Source organism: Syngnathus leptorhynchus, chromosome 4 (assembly GCF_054491065.1).
Source record: "Syngnathus leptorhynchus isolate UIUO chromosome 4, UIUO_Slep, whole genome shotgun sequence".
NCBI lineage: Eukaryota > Metazoa > Chordata > Actinopteri > Syngnathiformes > Syngnathidae > Syngnathus > Syngnathus leptorhynchus.
This window is the reverse complement of record NC_141198.1, coordinates 15,499,445-15,514,194: the sequence shown is the minus strand read 5'-3', so window position 1 is coordinate 15,514,194 and position 14,750 is coordinate 15,499,445. Positions and strand designations below refer to the sequence as shown.

Genomic DNA, 14,750 nt, shown 5'->3' with positions numbered 1-14,750 from the left:
TAACTTTGAAAGGCATAACTTTCTCACTTCCGCTGTTAGCACCGCAAGCTTGGTGAAGCGTTGTAGAACGCTGGCGGAAAAAAAAAAAAGCAGATCAATTGGTAAGCGGAGGTCGACTGCGATTGTACCGCGACGCCGAACGTCGAGTCGGTAAGGAAACGAACACGTTGGCCGGCTGACCGCGCGCTCCTTTGTGTGCATTTGCGCCAAAACAAAAAGCTCATTTGGCACCGCAGTGTTTGCGCGTCAAATCGCCACCTCCTCCTTTGTTCGTTACACACAATGCGCATTTTTGGTCAAAAATGTTTCCGCAACGGGACATGAGCCGTGTACGCAAGGCACTCCCCCATCACACGTTAGCATCCTTAGCATTCTATTATTCTCATGGCCGCTGAAGGGGAGAACAAAAACATCTTCAGCTTCGGTTGTAGCACATTCCGAACCTCGTTTTGCGCGTGTGTGTGTGTGTGTGGGGGGGGTCGTGACGTCATTTGTAGTCTAAAACGTCTTGTATGGCGCAGGGAATTGACGTTGCTGCTCATTTAGTAATTGTACACGAATGCGGCAAAGTATCAACGGTGGTGGATTCGCCCAAGTATCTATTGGTTCTGGATTTTTTTTTTTTACATACTGGTTTGAGTTTGGTAGTGGTTTAGGTGTGCTTTTATTCAAGTATTCCATGCGAAGCGTGTTTTAGTTCTAGACTGAGTTTGGTTCTTGTCTAGTCAGCAGTATTAGGCATGGAAAAACTCTTTGAGTGCAGCACTCACTGAAAGCTAAATCTGGTTTGGTTTAAGCTGGCCCCAAGTGTTCCTGGCTAAGAATGTTTTTGAACTGGACTGAATCTGGTATTGATGCAAGCAGGATTTGGAATATTTAGGTGGTTTGAAGTAAAAAGAAATAAAATAGGCAAATGCAACTTCTTTTTTGTTTCTTCAGGTTGGACCGGAGCTGGAACTTGGTCTTTCCCTCCAGGAGTTCGGCTGCACCCCCCCCAGTGTGAATGCTTCAGGGGCCGCTCTAATTCCTGGTGTTGCACCTCCCCCTCCTTCCCCCTCCCCATCCCTCCAGTGACCCCATCCCCCACCCCCCACCCAAGTGGATGAATGAAGACCCCCTTCAAGAGCCCAGAGGCCCCGCGGCCCCGAGCGGACGGAGGTGAGTGTCCGCCATCCTGCCGCGAGTGTCTCCGAGTTCCCCCACCGAGCAAACCGGGATAACTTTATACTGCAGGACATTCTGGTGTGTCAGTCAACATGATGAAGCGGAGGAATCCTCACAAGTAAGCTCAAAATAAAAATCACAAAGACGACAAAAGAGGTTCTGAAATGGCTCGTCTTCTCCGACAGGAAACATAAGAGCGAGGTGGGGCCCAGCAGAACTTTGTCCCCGGTCAAGACAAACATTGTGGGCTGCAGGATCCAGCACATTTGGAAGGAAGGCAGTAAGTCGTCCCAGTGGAAGGGGACAGTTCTGGACCAGGTCCCAGTCAACCCGTCCCTCTACCTGATCAAGTACGACGGCTTCGACTGCATCTACGGCCTGGAACTGCACAGCGATCAGCGCGTCATCGGACTCCAGGTGCTGTCCGACCGAGTGGGTAAGGTGGCGCCGACCAACCGAGCAAAATGTCTGTGAGCTACAAATTGCCATCAGCAATTGGACTTGCAATCGGAGAGTCACGCCGGGCCTTTGTGTACAAGGAGGGCCAAGTAACCACAACGTCCGGCTATGAACATATATAATACTATCTATTAATATAGAGCGACTCCAAACAAAGTGACAGAGCGATGATTAAACTTGCGTGGCGGTCGCCATTTACCTTCAGCGCCGGCTCGTGTGACGGACGCGCTGCTGGCCGACGCCATGATCGGCAAGGCGGTGGAGCACATGTTTGAGACGGAGGACGGGCCTAAGGAGGAGTGGCGGGGGATGGTGCTGGCCCGCGCGCCCATCATGACGTCTTGGTTCTTCATCACGTACGAGAAGGACCCCGTTCTCTACATGTACCAGCTGCTGGATGACTACAAAGAGGGAGATCTGCGCATCATGCCCGACGCCAGTGAGTCCGACCTGAACCAGAATCTCGAATAAGCTCGGTTTATAGAGCGATATTTTTCTTTGATGGAGGATTAACAAAATAAGTCCTGCTAATGGCTAATAATGTCAAAATAACGGGGGGGGAAACAACCCAAATCGAAAGCTCCAAATTGAAAATGGAATTTATTTTCCCTGGTGGCCCCGCAGGCGAAAGCGCGGCGTCGGAGCGCGAGCCGGGCGAGGTGGTGGACAGTCTGGTGGGCAAGCAGGTGGAGTACGCCAAAGAGGACGGAGGCAAGCGCTCGGGGATGGTCATCCATCAGGTGGAGGCCAAGCCCTCCGTCTACTTCATCAAGTTTGACGATGACTTCCACATCTATGTCTACGACTTGGTCAAGACCACTTAAGGCCCGCCCCCCCCCCGGCCCTTCAAAAGACCACCGCCGACACCCCTCTTAAGACACACGGACACGCTCGTTGTTCTTTTTAGAACATGCCAGTCACTGTAAGCCCCGCCCCCCCCTTGGATGACGCAACCCAAGTTGTCAGCAAAGCTTGACTGGAACCTCTCCGGATTGTTACCGTTATCAGCTACGATTCGAGTTGGAGTCAAACTTAATGGGAAATCATCATTAGCAAGCTAACCGGATGCCGTTGATGACGTCACATTTAAGGCTCTCTCTGGACTTGAAGCACCATTAGCTAGCTAGCACTCAAATTGTTGTCCAAATTCATGGTCATTTGTTGGCAAGTTAATCGGGCACAGTCTTATTTCAAATCCGTCTGCATCGGTGGCATCATTAGCTTGTGTCGATAGCACCCAAGTTCCACTTGATATTCATGGGAAGGCATCGTTAGCAACATTGATTGATCTGAGGATCTCCGGACCGCTAGCTTCATTCGTACCGTTAGCTAGCGCTCGTGTTGTAATCGGACTCCACCGAGATCGCGTTTAGGATCCGTCTCGTCCGTTAGCGTCATTAGCTCACTCTATTGAAATGAAGCGAATTGGGCGCCATTGGTGACACGCAAGTTGTAGTCCAACACCTGCGGCTCACAGTTCGGAGGGTGCGGGTTCAATTCCACCTCCAGCCCTCCCTGTGTTTTAAAGAGCTCGCTGGACTACTAGCACCGTTAGCTTGCGCAACTGGCGCTAAAGTTGTCGTCGGAATTTGTGGTGCCCCATCCATGGCAAGCTAAGCGTAGACGGTTGACTGAACAATTTCTTGCTGGGCTACTTGCACCGTTAGCCCACACAGCTCGCACTCCAGGTGTGGACGAAACTCACGGAGCTTGTTTGCACGCTAATCAGATGGTCGACAAAACATTGAGTGACCTCGGAATGGTCGGCACAAGTTTCTGCACTCGACTCGCTGACCTTGTAGCATTCCAGAACGTTCCCAGCAACACAACAATGTCACCTGGCCTTGATTTGACGAATGGCTCTTCAGTGTGGTGTTTATGAACATCATTCTGGAACGTCCGTTTTTTTGTTGTTGTTGTGCTTTAATGGTTTAACTGTTGGACAAGATAAAATCTCTCCGTTTGCTGTTGGATGTCATTGTAGAATATTTGTTTTTGTGCTTTTACAATCATTTGACATTCTGAGATCAGGCTGGAGAACAAGATACTTGGCTTTGATTTGGTGATTGGTCTTCTAGAATGTGCTTGAGCTTGATGTTCTGAGCATGCTTTGGGATGTCATTTTTGAATGTTTGACATTCTAGACATTCCAAGCACTTACTGAAGAACAAGGTGAAAAACAGGTTGTCAAATGGTTAGTTTGATTTTGGGAAATCATTCCTGGATGTTCCTCATGATGACTGGTCTTCTCCAATGTGGATGTGATATTCTCACCAAGTTCTCGGGTGTCATCCTAGAATGTTCCTTTTGGTTGTAGGACTTTCTAGAACAACATTCTCTGATGTCTGAAAAGCAAGACGTGGTCTGATGTGGATCTGGTGATGTGTCTTCTTGAATGAGTGATGTCATATTGCTGCTTTTTGTACAAACACAAATCGATTCTTTTGCTGCTGGACATTCTGAAACACCGTTAGCTCCGTCTGAAGGACAAGATGTGATCTGGTGTTGATCAGGCTTTGAGAATATGCACTTGGTTCTTGGACCTCATGTTGTTTGAGAACTTTTTTGTGCTTCTTATGCTGTAACAATCCAATCTTGCTATCGCATCAGCAAACTGGGAAAACGATTGGTGTGCTTCATTTCATCCTTGAACGTTTCTTTGGCTTCTTGTGCTTTAACAATCCTTTTGGACCTTCTCGAACTTGCGAGGAAAATGCGAGGAGCAAGCTAATGTTTTCAACTGGAGTAGATGTTTAGTCTTGTTGCAGAGAATTGACTCAATTGCGTAACCATGAAAACAACTGCAGGGGTTGCTGAAACACGCGTGTCAAGGGTGCATGTGCCATGCGTGTCACATGATTTATGTACGTTGTATAAGTTGTTGCATGTTTGTATCTTTTGTGCCTTTTTTTTTTTTGGTTCAATTGTCGGGGACTAAAAAGTGGTAAGTTTTTATTTTGGGCGTACTGTCCCTTTAAAAGTGTGCCAACGTCGTCTTCAAGCTGACTAAGGAGATGAAAATTATTAAAACAATTCTCTTTTTCAAACCTTAAGAGTCTTCATTGCATCCAGGTGACAAGTAAACAGGAAGTGGACAACACGTGTTTAAAAAAAAAAAAAAAAAAAGAAAGCAAATGTAAACAAAATGTTTTTGGAACTATCAAGGAGACCCCTGATTTAAAAAAAAAAAAAAAAAAAGAAGAGTGGGTGACATTTGTAAAAAAAAAAGGTTGTTGACCAGTAAGTGGGTGACAAAATAAAATGGATTTAAAAATGGAATAAAAAAAAAATAAGGGGGATGAAAAGCAAAAAAGAGAACGAGGCACCAGCATTGACAAAGTGAAGAACAAAATGATCTTTATTGATCCCGAGGGCAGAAAATGTTGTGCACTTTGAAATGTTTTGTTTTGCAAAATACAGAACTTATGCTGAAATGTTTCACACTTTCCGGTAGGAATGGAAAACGGAAGCGACACAAGCACCTGAGTCCTGGCGAAAAGTCTTTGGAATGATACACAGTGCAGCTTTGCCATTTCAGTACCTTCTATTTCGAAAGTCGGCCGTGGGTGTAAGGTGGCGGAGTCCAGTGTGATTTCACAACTTCTGCCACAAGGAGGCAGCAGAGTTGGGAATGATTCACTCCATTCCCCAAATCATACATCAGAATTCTGATAAGTAGACCGAGATAGATCCAAAAAAAAGGAGGGGGGGGGGTGATTAGGAAATGATGAGTGCTTTCAAACAAAGGTTTTAGGTCATAAAAAAAAAAAACTAGAGGGAACGAGTGACTGAACCCAGCCACTGCACTTTGACATTGGAGGGGAGGGGGCGGCTAAGCTAAGTCAGATGGCTTGTCAGCGCCTCTGCTGGCTGTAGACGGGAAATGCGAGCGTGACGTTGAGCGAGTCGTTGTGCTGCACCAGCGACGTGTGCTGGTAGTGCAGCACCAGCTCCTTCAGAGACGCGTACAGGTTGTACGGCTCGGCAAAGCCGAAGCCCGTACTCGTCTTGTTGATAACGCAGTGCTTCACTTCACCCTCCACCCTGGAAACATGCAAACACACACACACGTTAGTCTTATTTGAAGTTAAAAAAAAAAAACCATCTGCATACACTCAATATGCACAACAAGCACACACAAACCGCATAGATAAAAACACAAACAATATTTTTATAACGCATACATGACGGAGCAGGCGTAGCATCCTGGCTTGCTGCTGTCTCGGACCAGGAAGGTTCCGTCCTTCTTGCCCCGCAGCAGCGACTCGGCTTGACCCCGGTTGATGTTGCCCAAGCGCCAGAGACGCTCGTCGTGGTGAGGAAGGTCCTCCTCGTCCTCCACCGTGCTGTACTCGCTAGGGACGGCCAACCACCACCGCACACGGTTAAGCGAGCAATTTCGAATTGGGGATTCCTGATGTGATTTCATGACTTACTCCACTGTGGTCTCGTTCTTGAGTCCCAGCCACTCGTTGAGCTTCCTCTGCCGGACCCCCTTCTGTGTCAACCACCTGCGTACATGTATATAAGACGCATGCGGTTTAGCTTGAGCATCGTATAGCATTAGCAGCAGCATCCTCGGTTTTGGTGTCGGTGGCCTACATGAGGTACAGGTCTCTGGTCTTGCGCAGCTGGATGAGGTCCGGCTTGATGCTGTTCATCTTCTTGTCGATCTCGCGGTAGTCGGCGGCCTGCTTCTTGAGGTCCACCTCCAGGTGGCGCTTGCTGTCCACGATCTCGCTGATACGGGAGCGTAACTTGTCGTAGTTCTCCATGATTCTGACGGGACGGCAGGAAGAGACAATGAAGAGCAGGTTGGACACCACAGAACAGTTTCAAACCTACGTGCACGTTTTTAAGAAGTGAGCGGGACTCGCAAGCGGACACAAAGCATCGGGTACCATCCCGCTAGGGGGGGGGGGTTGACCTAGCAATAGCTTACCTCTGGATTTCCTTGTCGTTGCCCTCACGGCGGAACTTGTCAATATACTCCTTGCTGAAGCGATCCTGCGTCTGACATTGCTCCTCGAAGATCTTGATGGTCTCGTTGAAAGCCTCGATGGCGGTGCGCTTCATCTGAATCTCCTGCGAACGAACGGCACGGCGGCGTCACGATCCGGACCTCCGCCAAAACAGGAAGTCCCGTCGGCGCACGAGTTTGCGTTGTGAGTACCTGAGAAGTTCTGGTGTACTCTTCATACAGTCTGTCGTACTCGCGGTTCTTCTCCTGGTACTGTAGGTGGTATTCGTGGAGCTTTTTGCCCACCGCCTCAATGCTGTCCTCCTTCACAACCTGGTCCTGAAAGAAGATACGAGAAAGGGCGTACGTCAAGACTTGTGATGGACTTGTGCCTCGCGCACGTGTGACAAATGTACCTGCTGGTGCTTGGAGACCGGGTAGAGCAGCTTGACGTCCAGCTTGGGGTTATACTGCGCCAGGGACTCATGGCGGTAGTGATTGATGAGCTCCACCACCGAGCTGAACGTCAGTGGGTCCGAGAAGCCGTACTTGCCCTCGCGGTGGAAGATCTTGATCAGCTTGTTGTTGCCTCCCTTCCTGCAAGCGCACGCACGCCTCCAGTCAGACTACAGCTCATCGCCTTAGTGGCGATGGTGATGACGTCGCTCACCTGAGCGTGAGCGTGTAATCTCCGTGCATCTTGGTGGAGGCGTCGCGCACTAGGAAAGTGCCGTCGGCTGTGTCTCGCAGCTTCTCGTTCACTTCCTCCCTGAAAAGGGAGACGGAGGAATGGCGGCGAGGCTTTTTTAAAGCACGTGGATGGCGATATGCCTTACCTGGATATGTCGCCCCAGTACCACTCGGCATCATGTAGCGCCATGCTATTGTTGAAGGTGCACGGCGTGGCGGACGCTGAGGCCGGGGTGGAGGGTTTGGCGGGTTTGGGAGGTAGAGCTGAAACCAAGAAATCAAACTGTCAGACTGACACATGTCAATCACATGACTGACATGACAAGGCATCTATGATCCCAAGGGCTCTGAGTGACAGCTGAGAAATAAGCTAGATAAGTACGTACATTGGAATGTTTGCAAGTTAGCGTGTTAGCGTGTTACCTGGAGCAGCCTGGTTCATGTTGAGCTCGCTGGTGATCAGAACCTCAAGAACCTGGATCAGAGGGTCTGAACCTGACTCACACCTGATAGGACAATAAGAAAAGACGAATGTCATTCTTTTGTCAAAATAAAACTAGCAGGAAAAAAATATATCTCATTTATAGTTATATGCAATAATTTTAGAAAATCTTAAACACTGAACTGAAAGCCAGAAGTGATTCAGAGCTAAAGTCAAAAGTGGCATGTGTTTGTGTGTGTTTGTGTGTGTTTGTGTAGACTAACCCTGCAGCGGTCTGTCTGAAAAGTAGCGGAGCAAAAATCTCAGCGAGGCCTCGGACGCTAAGCTGATTGCGGGCGGCGTGGACGCAGAGTCTCGCCAGGTGTCGCACCACGCTGAGCAAGGTCAGGCCGTATTGGGCGGGGCACGTGGGAGAGCAGGCCACGCCCAGCAGCACCCGGGCGCACTCCTCGGGATCTCGGACTTCTGCGGGAGGAAAACAACAGCAGGGTGAGCGTACAGGTTGACACGTGACAAGAACCACATCATGAAAAAAGCCAAATCTAAAGTTACAACAACAAAAAAAAACCTAGCTATACATTTGAAGGACCATTTACCAAAACAAAACAGTCTACACATACTAGCAAACGGTTAAAACACAAAGCTAATATCAAGAAGAACCTTCTAAAGCTCAGCAACGGAAAGAGTCGAAAAGGAAGTAAAGTTCAGACCTTGCACGGCGTGGATCATGTCAGCCTGCAGCGAAGACGGCAGAACGGGCCCAGGAAGCTCCTGCAGGAATCGGACCACGCCTTCACATAGGGACGACACCTCCATTTGCTCCAAGTCTGACAAATAAAAAAGCTCCAAGGTTACCAAAGGGGAGGCCGGCGGCGTCCAAGCTCCCGACCGGCGCTCTCACGACGTTCTTACCGGCTTCGGCCAATTGCCTCGTGTCCAAACTTCCGGCGCTGACACCGCGGTATATGCCAGGATTGTCCACGCCTGCACACGAGAACACACTCTCATTTGTTTTAACATTTATTCCTCTCTTTTTTCATTTGATTTTGATTGAATTAGTTGTAATGAATTCTAAGTAATGAAGCAATTATTTTTTCACAAATACAAAATGTAGATGTAAAAATTGTATCCATCTCATGATATTATCATTAGGTATGATTAACCAAATGATGATCTTTCAACATGTTTAAAATGTCTTAGGTAGTTTTTGATCGCAAAATAATTGATTTTCATTCGTTTGATTATGCTTGGTAGAAAAGATTTATGTAATTGTTGACTTCAAAAATATTTGATGAAGTGAGTTTGCAGTTCAAATCTCATTGTATCGTATTATTTATGAATAATGTCATCATAATTGTAGCTATTATTTTCAAAAATACATTCATATTTCAAGTGTGAGTTTATTTTACTATCAAAATAATTTATTGTGATGGCATGTTTCCCACCATCATGGAATGGTTTCTTGCGTACCTTTGCTCTCGACGGCCTCCATTAGTCTGCCGAGGAGGGGCGGGGCCGTATCGGGCGGTCCAAAGTGTTCTGGAAGATCAGGCAGCGTGACGCCTGCGAGCGGACACCCAAACACGAGTCAGTGTGGACGGATGGCATCGCCTCCGACGCTCGCTCGCTCGCTCACTCACGCACCCTCGGACTCCGAGTCTGTTCTCATTGACCCGGCCGACGGTGGCCTAGGTGGTCGAGGCTTGGGCGTGGGGGGTGACATCCTTTTCCTGCCCACAAATTCCACGTAGGTGCCCGGGAAATCGCCCTTTACCTGGCGGGGTAATGATTAATATTGATCAATTGAATTAAAACAGAACATTTGAAGAATAGGTATATCGTTCATTTGTCTCGTCAAAAGGTTTTGGGGAATAAATGACGGCGTTCCTGTTTGGCCCAATTTTGCGAACCGGGCCAGGTGATACGTCTTCTACATATATGTTGTGGTTATTGCGGTTACCACGGTAACAGCATTCTACCTGTGTGGTCTCGTTGAAACCGGGCAGCCATCCTATCTCCGAGGGTCGCTCCTCAGCGCCGGCACCGCAGCCGAGCGCCAACAGCGCCCCCTTGCTGACCAGCAGCATGTCGCCCACGTGCAGGTCAATGTCCTCCTCGCGCTCTTTCTTGTAGTCGTACAGCGCACGGTACTGAAAGCCCTCCGAAGCCATGTTGGCAGCGGGCGGCTATGGCTTGGTGAATGGAGAAAAATTTGGTGTGTAGTCCCTGATTGCAAAATATAAAAATATTTTTTTTTTGCCTGAGAGGAAGAGTTTAGCGCGGAGAACGGCGTGGGAGAAAATATGGCGTCTCCCCCGTCTCCATGTCCGCTAGTGTCGCGTCATCCGTTAAGTGCCAGATGGCGAGCTACGCCTCCGTTCATGAACAGGAGTCTCAACTGAGGTGGAGGAGACATCGGGCGGCAGCAACTAAACCTGTGACAAGAAAGAAAATCAGTAAATGGCAGAGTTGGAATCATGTGGGCTTGGACACGGGTTTGATATTTGATAGACTCAAATTTGCATTACATTGTATTAAAGCATTTTGGAACATGAACACACAATAATAGCATGTGTTATTGTTGCAGCGACCTGGGAGGTGCGCACCTGTCTATGGGTGCATGTGACCACAAGGGGGCACTGCAGTTGTACGACGTGAAAGCGCAGCACGCAGAGGAGCTCCTTCAGAGAGCCTCAACATCTGAGCGCAATCAATCATGATTGGGAGCACGCACACACACACACCAGGGTTCATAAGCAGTAAACGGCACAATCCTCTTGTCCAGTGAGCAGTTGAAGCGAGCCACACTGAGCTCCACGGAGAAAGGAAAAAAAAAACTCATGGGAAGAGGAGACCAAAGGGACTACCGGTGAGCTCACAGTTCTCAACTGGACTCATTTACTTAACCATTTAGAGCACTGACTGCATTCCAGTTGTTCTGGAAAATGTGTTGTCTTTATGAGAAGCATTAAGATGTATGTTGACTTTTGTTTGAAATGATAACTTTATGATCAAGACTCTTTCTTTCTTTCAGTAAAAAAAGAACTGAACTCTTTTTACATTGTTTATGGGTTTGTGTTAAAAAAAATTAAGCTGCATTGTTTTATTTGGAAGAAAATTGTACCTTTTTGTTTGAACTAATCCATTTTTTTTTTTGTCTGTGTTTTTAAAGGTTTTCTGAGCAAAGAGAAATCCCAGTCTGGTCAAGTCCTTCCTTTTCAAGTGTGGAAACCCATGACGTTAAAGTGCCAGTTATAATTTATAAAGGTTGCCCCCACACGGTAAAGTTTGCAGCATCCTCAAAATAGATAAAAATACATTCTTACTAATGCATCATGTAATGTCACCATAACATTTAAAATTGTATTTTAATTTTGAATACAGAGTTGTAAATCACCAGATGACATTTTCTCAGCATTGTTCTCTCCCTACTGCAACACAATCGACTTGGCTGACAAACTGATCATTAGAATCAAGTGTGTTGAAGTAGGAATGCACCTAAAATAGGCTGCATACGACCAGATTTGGGACCAATAAAAACTGTTGTCATGATATCTCAGTTAAGCCTTCCGTTCCGAATTTCTTCACTATATTAGACAGGCTATTTCGATTTTTGACTAAAAAGGTGCAATGTACAATCATGGAAAGAAAACTTATAAGGAGTTGAGCTGCAAAAATTATTTAAAATGCTGTACAATGTTGATTTCACTACAGATAAATCTGCAACATTAAACGTTTACTTGTAATTATGCCATTTGTTATAATTATTGCGATTCTGGTCGTAGTGTGACGTCACTTGTCAGCTGACCTACTTTGACGTGCACTTATTCGACCAAATGATTTACTTTTTCTGACTGCTGCACATCAAGCACTTCAGCGAGTGTGATCATGTGTGGTGAGTTCAATCAACATTTTATAAGAAAACGATGCAAAAGTGCATCAAAGGACGAGAACGAACACTAAATGCGGAAACAGGAAACTACAATGCGTGCCTCTGTTAGCTTAGCCTGGTAGCTACTACCACTGTTCTCCTCACCTTTTAGTGCGCCAGCGAACGACGAGCAGGACGCAAATTCGACTTCATGACACGACAATGAACGTTGAACACATCAGAAAGTGATCCAAACGATGGAAAATAATCCGAAACTGTTTATTTGCACTTAAAAATTGATCGCTCGTGGTCGTCCCCACTAAATTTGGTAGACAGCTAGTAGACTAGTCAAGTAAGAGCAAGTAGGAACCACATCCGGCTGAGACTATCACAATAAACCAACGATCTAACGTAAACGAAATGTTTGAAAACGTTACACAACTTTATGTACGCGTACATGCATTCAACTAATATTATCCATGTATACACGGAATTACAGATGTGTGTGAAATACGCCAACATCAATTTATCTACAATTTGTTGCCTATTCGTTCCATTTTTAAAGACTAATGTGCCTTGCCTGACGTCACACCAGCTGTGGGAGGCTGGGCTCCGACGTCACTTCCGCTAACCCTGATTTCTCCAGTCCAGTTTGACGCAGTAGTAACAAAGGAACGAAAGCGTGGGGGATGTCACAAAGACGCCACGGTCATGAGACAATGCTGCGAGGCTCTTTTTCTAGAACAAAATGTACTTTTGAAAAACCTTTATTTACACATACACAAGTGAAAAATATTATGAAAAAATTAATTCATGTGAATACTTCTGAAAATGTCCGAGTGAGCACCTCTGCAGCCACACTGTGAGGATAATTTATATCAAAACGATACCCATCCACAGTTTCTCCACCAATGACGATGCAGCTACACATTAAAGTTTCATATCATTACAAGTATACCATAAAACATGTTTATTTCATTCTAAAAAGAAAAATGGGTCATTTTATGTGCCTATGCGTGTGATAAACATCCACTGAAATTTATTATTTAAACATTTCGATTTCCTCAGGCAAAATCTTGGGAATACAAGCTCACTGAGCATCATAGTTTCTACCTTTTTGCTGCTGCTTTGGGTTTTTACATGAAATATTCCAAAAGCCTCAACAAGGGCTAATGAGACAATACACACAGGAAGTGACATGTTCAAAACATAACTCCACTGTCACCACATACATGACATACCTAACAGTGCTTGATTTATTTCAACCATTTAAAATCACATGTAAAATTCATAACGTTATGAGAGATATTCACGACAAGATGAGAGCTGACGATGCATGTTGCGCATCCTTTGTGTGATTCTGGGTCACCGTGGCGATGAACGGCTCGCTACAAGCTAAAGACTTCTCCGAGCTTGTGTACACACAGCCTGATGCTGCCCGACAGCTGCAGATGCTCCTTCAGGAAGTGGCCCACCTGTTCCGAGTAGGCCACGTCGCAGAACACCCAGATCTCAGCCCGCTCACGCTGGATGTTGGCGTTGCACGTGGGCAAGCCGGCATGCCGGGCGGCACTACTCAGCGCCCGCCACACCTGCGGGAGGGAGTGAGATGTAAGATTTGTAAAAAAATCCACATGAATACATGGAAAACATGTTTGGTGTTGGTTGAAAATAATCCCTTGTGAGGCGGGGGGGCATGACTTTGTTTTTCTAGAATCCCTCTGACATGCTGATGTCATACCTGGCTGCCATGATTGTACCTGTTCGATGTCCCGTGTTGCTCCGCAGTTGTCCCGACTGATGACCCACTTGGATCTCTGACGCGGGTGGAGCGCATGCACGGACACGGTGCGTCGGAAGCGCTTTGAAAGCGAAGGCGACACCTGATGCATGTCTTTAGAAGCCAACACACTCCAGGACCGTTTGACTGCCGCTGGAGCGATGGACACACTCTTGTCAGTAGACGGCAAGTTTGCGGTTCGGCAGACTCCTTCGTTTAAAGCCTCTTGGCGACAATTTACATCTGCCCCATTGATGACGGGGGCACGTTTGGCCGGTCTGATGGGCAGGGGACATTGTGCTGACGAGTGTAAGAACCACGGGGTGAAGACAGGAGGAGGACGGCAGGGGAAAGGTTTCAGTAGCTTTTCTGTGGTTGCAATTAAATCACTCAGCCCATCGGAGCCTTTGAGACGATGGTGAAGAACCACATCCTGCATCATCTCGCCTCATCTTCATCACGTTCATGCTGAAACATCAAAATGTTTAAATGTAAAGCTTGTAGGGATAGGCCCTTCATTTGGTACATGGGACTTCAGTAAAGAATTTAACCACCACTTAATACCACCATTATAACGTGCCAATTATAGAAATTCTTACAAGATCATCATCATAGCTTGTCACGACAAAAAGCCAACCATTCCAGTGTGTTCCGATTCACATTCTCGGAGGATATGCTCGATGGTCTGGGCGCCCTCTCCACCAAGTTATCAGTGGGCCGAGGGTTTATCCTTTTACCACACACAAGATCGCAACCGGGAGGACTATCCTGGCGTGCAATGTTAGGATTGGTCACCTTACTAGTCTCCTTACTAACTTGACCTGACTTAGTTTACAAGCTAAACGTCGAATAGACATTATCAGTACGCGAACAACAGAAGCTAACCACCGTAGCTAACAGTTAAATATAGGCAGACATTTAACCAGATGAAACGAATGATTTAGAAATATAAACAATTAAAATTCAAGTACATACATACGTACACATCGGCCATCGTAAAGTTGACTGTTGCTAGTCAATGCAAACATCTCGGATCCTCTCGCGATACTTCAATCAAGCCAGCAGTGAAATCGCGCTTTTGCATTGTCCGATTGCTCGTGCTAGGTAGCTGAAACGTGTGGAAACGTCAAACTGGGTGTCGCTTCTCATTGCTCACTCGACAGAAGCGAACAGTTAATGGTTTTAATAATGGTTTTAATACACTGTGATCCATCAAAACAGTTAACACAACATTGCTGTTGATAACACTTTGGGAGTCATTCGCCATATTGGAACCAAACACACACCGATTGTGGGTGCAGTCAAATCAAATGATATTTTCAGTCTTAAAGACTGCTAGTTATTCATGTTACCTTGGCATTTTAAGTTTTAGTTGAATAAATAT

At 46.5% G+C, this 14,750-nt stretch overlaps 3 protein-coding genes and 1 long non-coding RNA gene across 8 annotated transcripts; 2 read left to right on the top strand and 2 right to left on the bottom strand.

Annotated features, from left to right (window-relative positions):
• Positions 1 to 14: 14 nt before the first annotated feature.
• On the top strand, positions 15 to 4,666 carry spinb (spindlin b). Of its 3 annotated transcripts, none has more exons than XM_085909339.1 (6): positions 15 to 150; positions 940 to 1,158; positions 1,234 to 1,282; positions 1,350 to 1,600; positions 1,829 to 2,062; positions 2,248 to 4,666. In XM_085909339.1, the coding sequence occupies exons 2-6, from the start codon at positions 1,107 to 1,109 to the stop codon at positions 2,445 to 2,447; spliced, it is 786 nt and encodes a 261-aa protein (XP_085765465.1). In that variant the 5' UTR covers positions 15 to 150; positions 940 to 1,106; the 3' UTR covers positions 2,448 to 4,666. The 3 variants fall into 3 exon arrangements, with proteins under 3 accessions (XP_085765465.1, XP_085765466.1, XP_085765467.1); XM_085909340.1 differs by lacking the exon at positions 15 to 150 and adding an exon at positions 521 to 656; XM_085909341.1 differs by lacking the exon at positions 15 to 150 and adding an exon at positions 710 to 848.
• Positions 4,667 to 4,954: 288 nt separating this feature from the next.
• Positions 4,955 to 12,121, bottom strand: LOC147058416 (phosphatidylinositol 3-kinase regulatory subunit alpha-like). Its single transcript, XM_085909220.1, has 17 exons — positions 11,752 to 12,121; positions 9,695 to 10,150; positions 9,360 to 9,489; positions 9,186 to 9,278; positions 8,628 to 8,699; positions 8,426 to 8,542; positions 7,979 to 8,180; positions 7,697 to 7,779; positions 7,420 to 7,537; positions 7,254 to 7,352; positions 7,000 to 7,180; positions 6,797 to 6,922; positions 6,566 to 6,708; positions 6,226 to 6,402; positions 6,060 to 6,134; positions 5,808 to 5,978; positions 4,955 to 5,667 (listed from the first exon to the last, which is right to left on the bottom strand). The coding sequence occupies exons 2-17, from the start codon at positions 9,884 to 9,886 to the stop codon at positions 5,478 to 5,480; spliced, it is 2,169 nt and encodes a 722-aa protein (XP_085765346.1). The 5' UTR covers positions 9,887 to 10,150; positions 11,752 to 12,121; the 3' UTR covers positions 4,955 to 5,477.
• Positions 11,539 to 14,718, top strand: LOC147058414 (uncharacterized). Its single transcript, XR_015065817.1, has 3 exons — positions 11,539 to 11,610; positions 13,014 to 13,197; positions 13,375 to 14,718. It is a non-coding gene; the product is annotated as an uncharacterized LOC147058414 (long non-coding RNA).
• On the bottom strand, positions 12,322 to 14,493 carry shld3 (shieldin complex subunit 3). 3 transcript variants are annotated; one of them, XM_085909352.1, is made up of 3 exons: positions 13,966 to 14,330; positions 13,347 to 13,834; positions 12,322 to 13,178 (listed from the first exon to the last, which is right to left on the bottom strand). In XM_085909352.1, exons 2-3 carry the CDS (start codon positions 13,806 to 13,808, stop codon positions 12,975 to 12,977), a joined length of 666 nt encoding a protein of 221 aa, XP_085765478.1. In that variant the 5' UTR covers positions 13,809 to 13,834; positions 13,966 to 14,330; the 3' UTR covers positions 12,322 to 12,974. The 3 variants fall into 3 exon arrangements, with proteins under 3 accessions (XP_085765478.1, XP_085765479.1, XP_085765477.1); XM_085909351.1 differs by lacking the exon at positions 13,966 to 14,330 and adding an exon at positions 14,342 to 14,493 and having other exon boundaries at positions 12,324 to 13,178; XM_085909353.1 differs by lacking the exon at positions 13,966 to 14,330 and having other exon boundaries at positions 13,347 to 13,956.
• Positions 14,719 to 14,750: the final 32 nt, after the last annotated feature.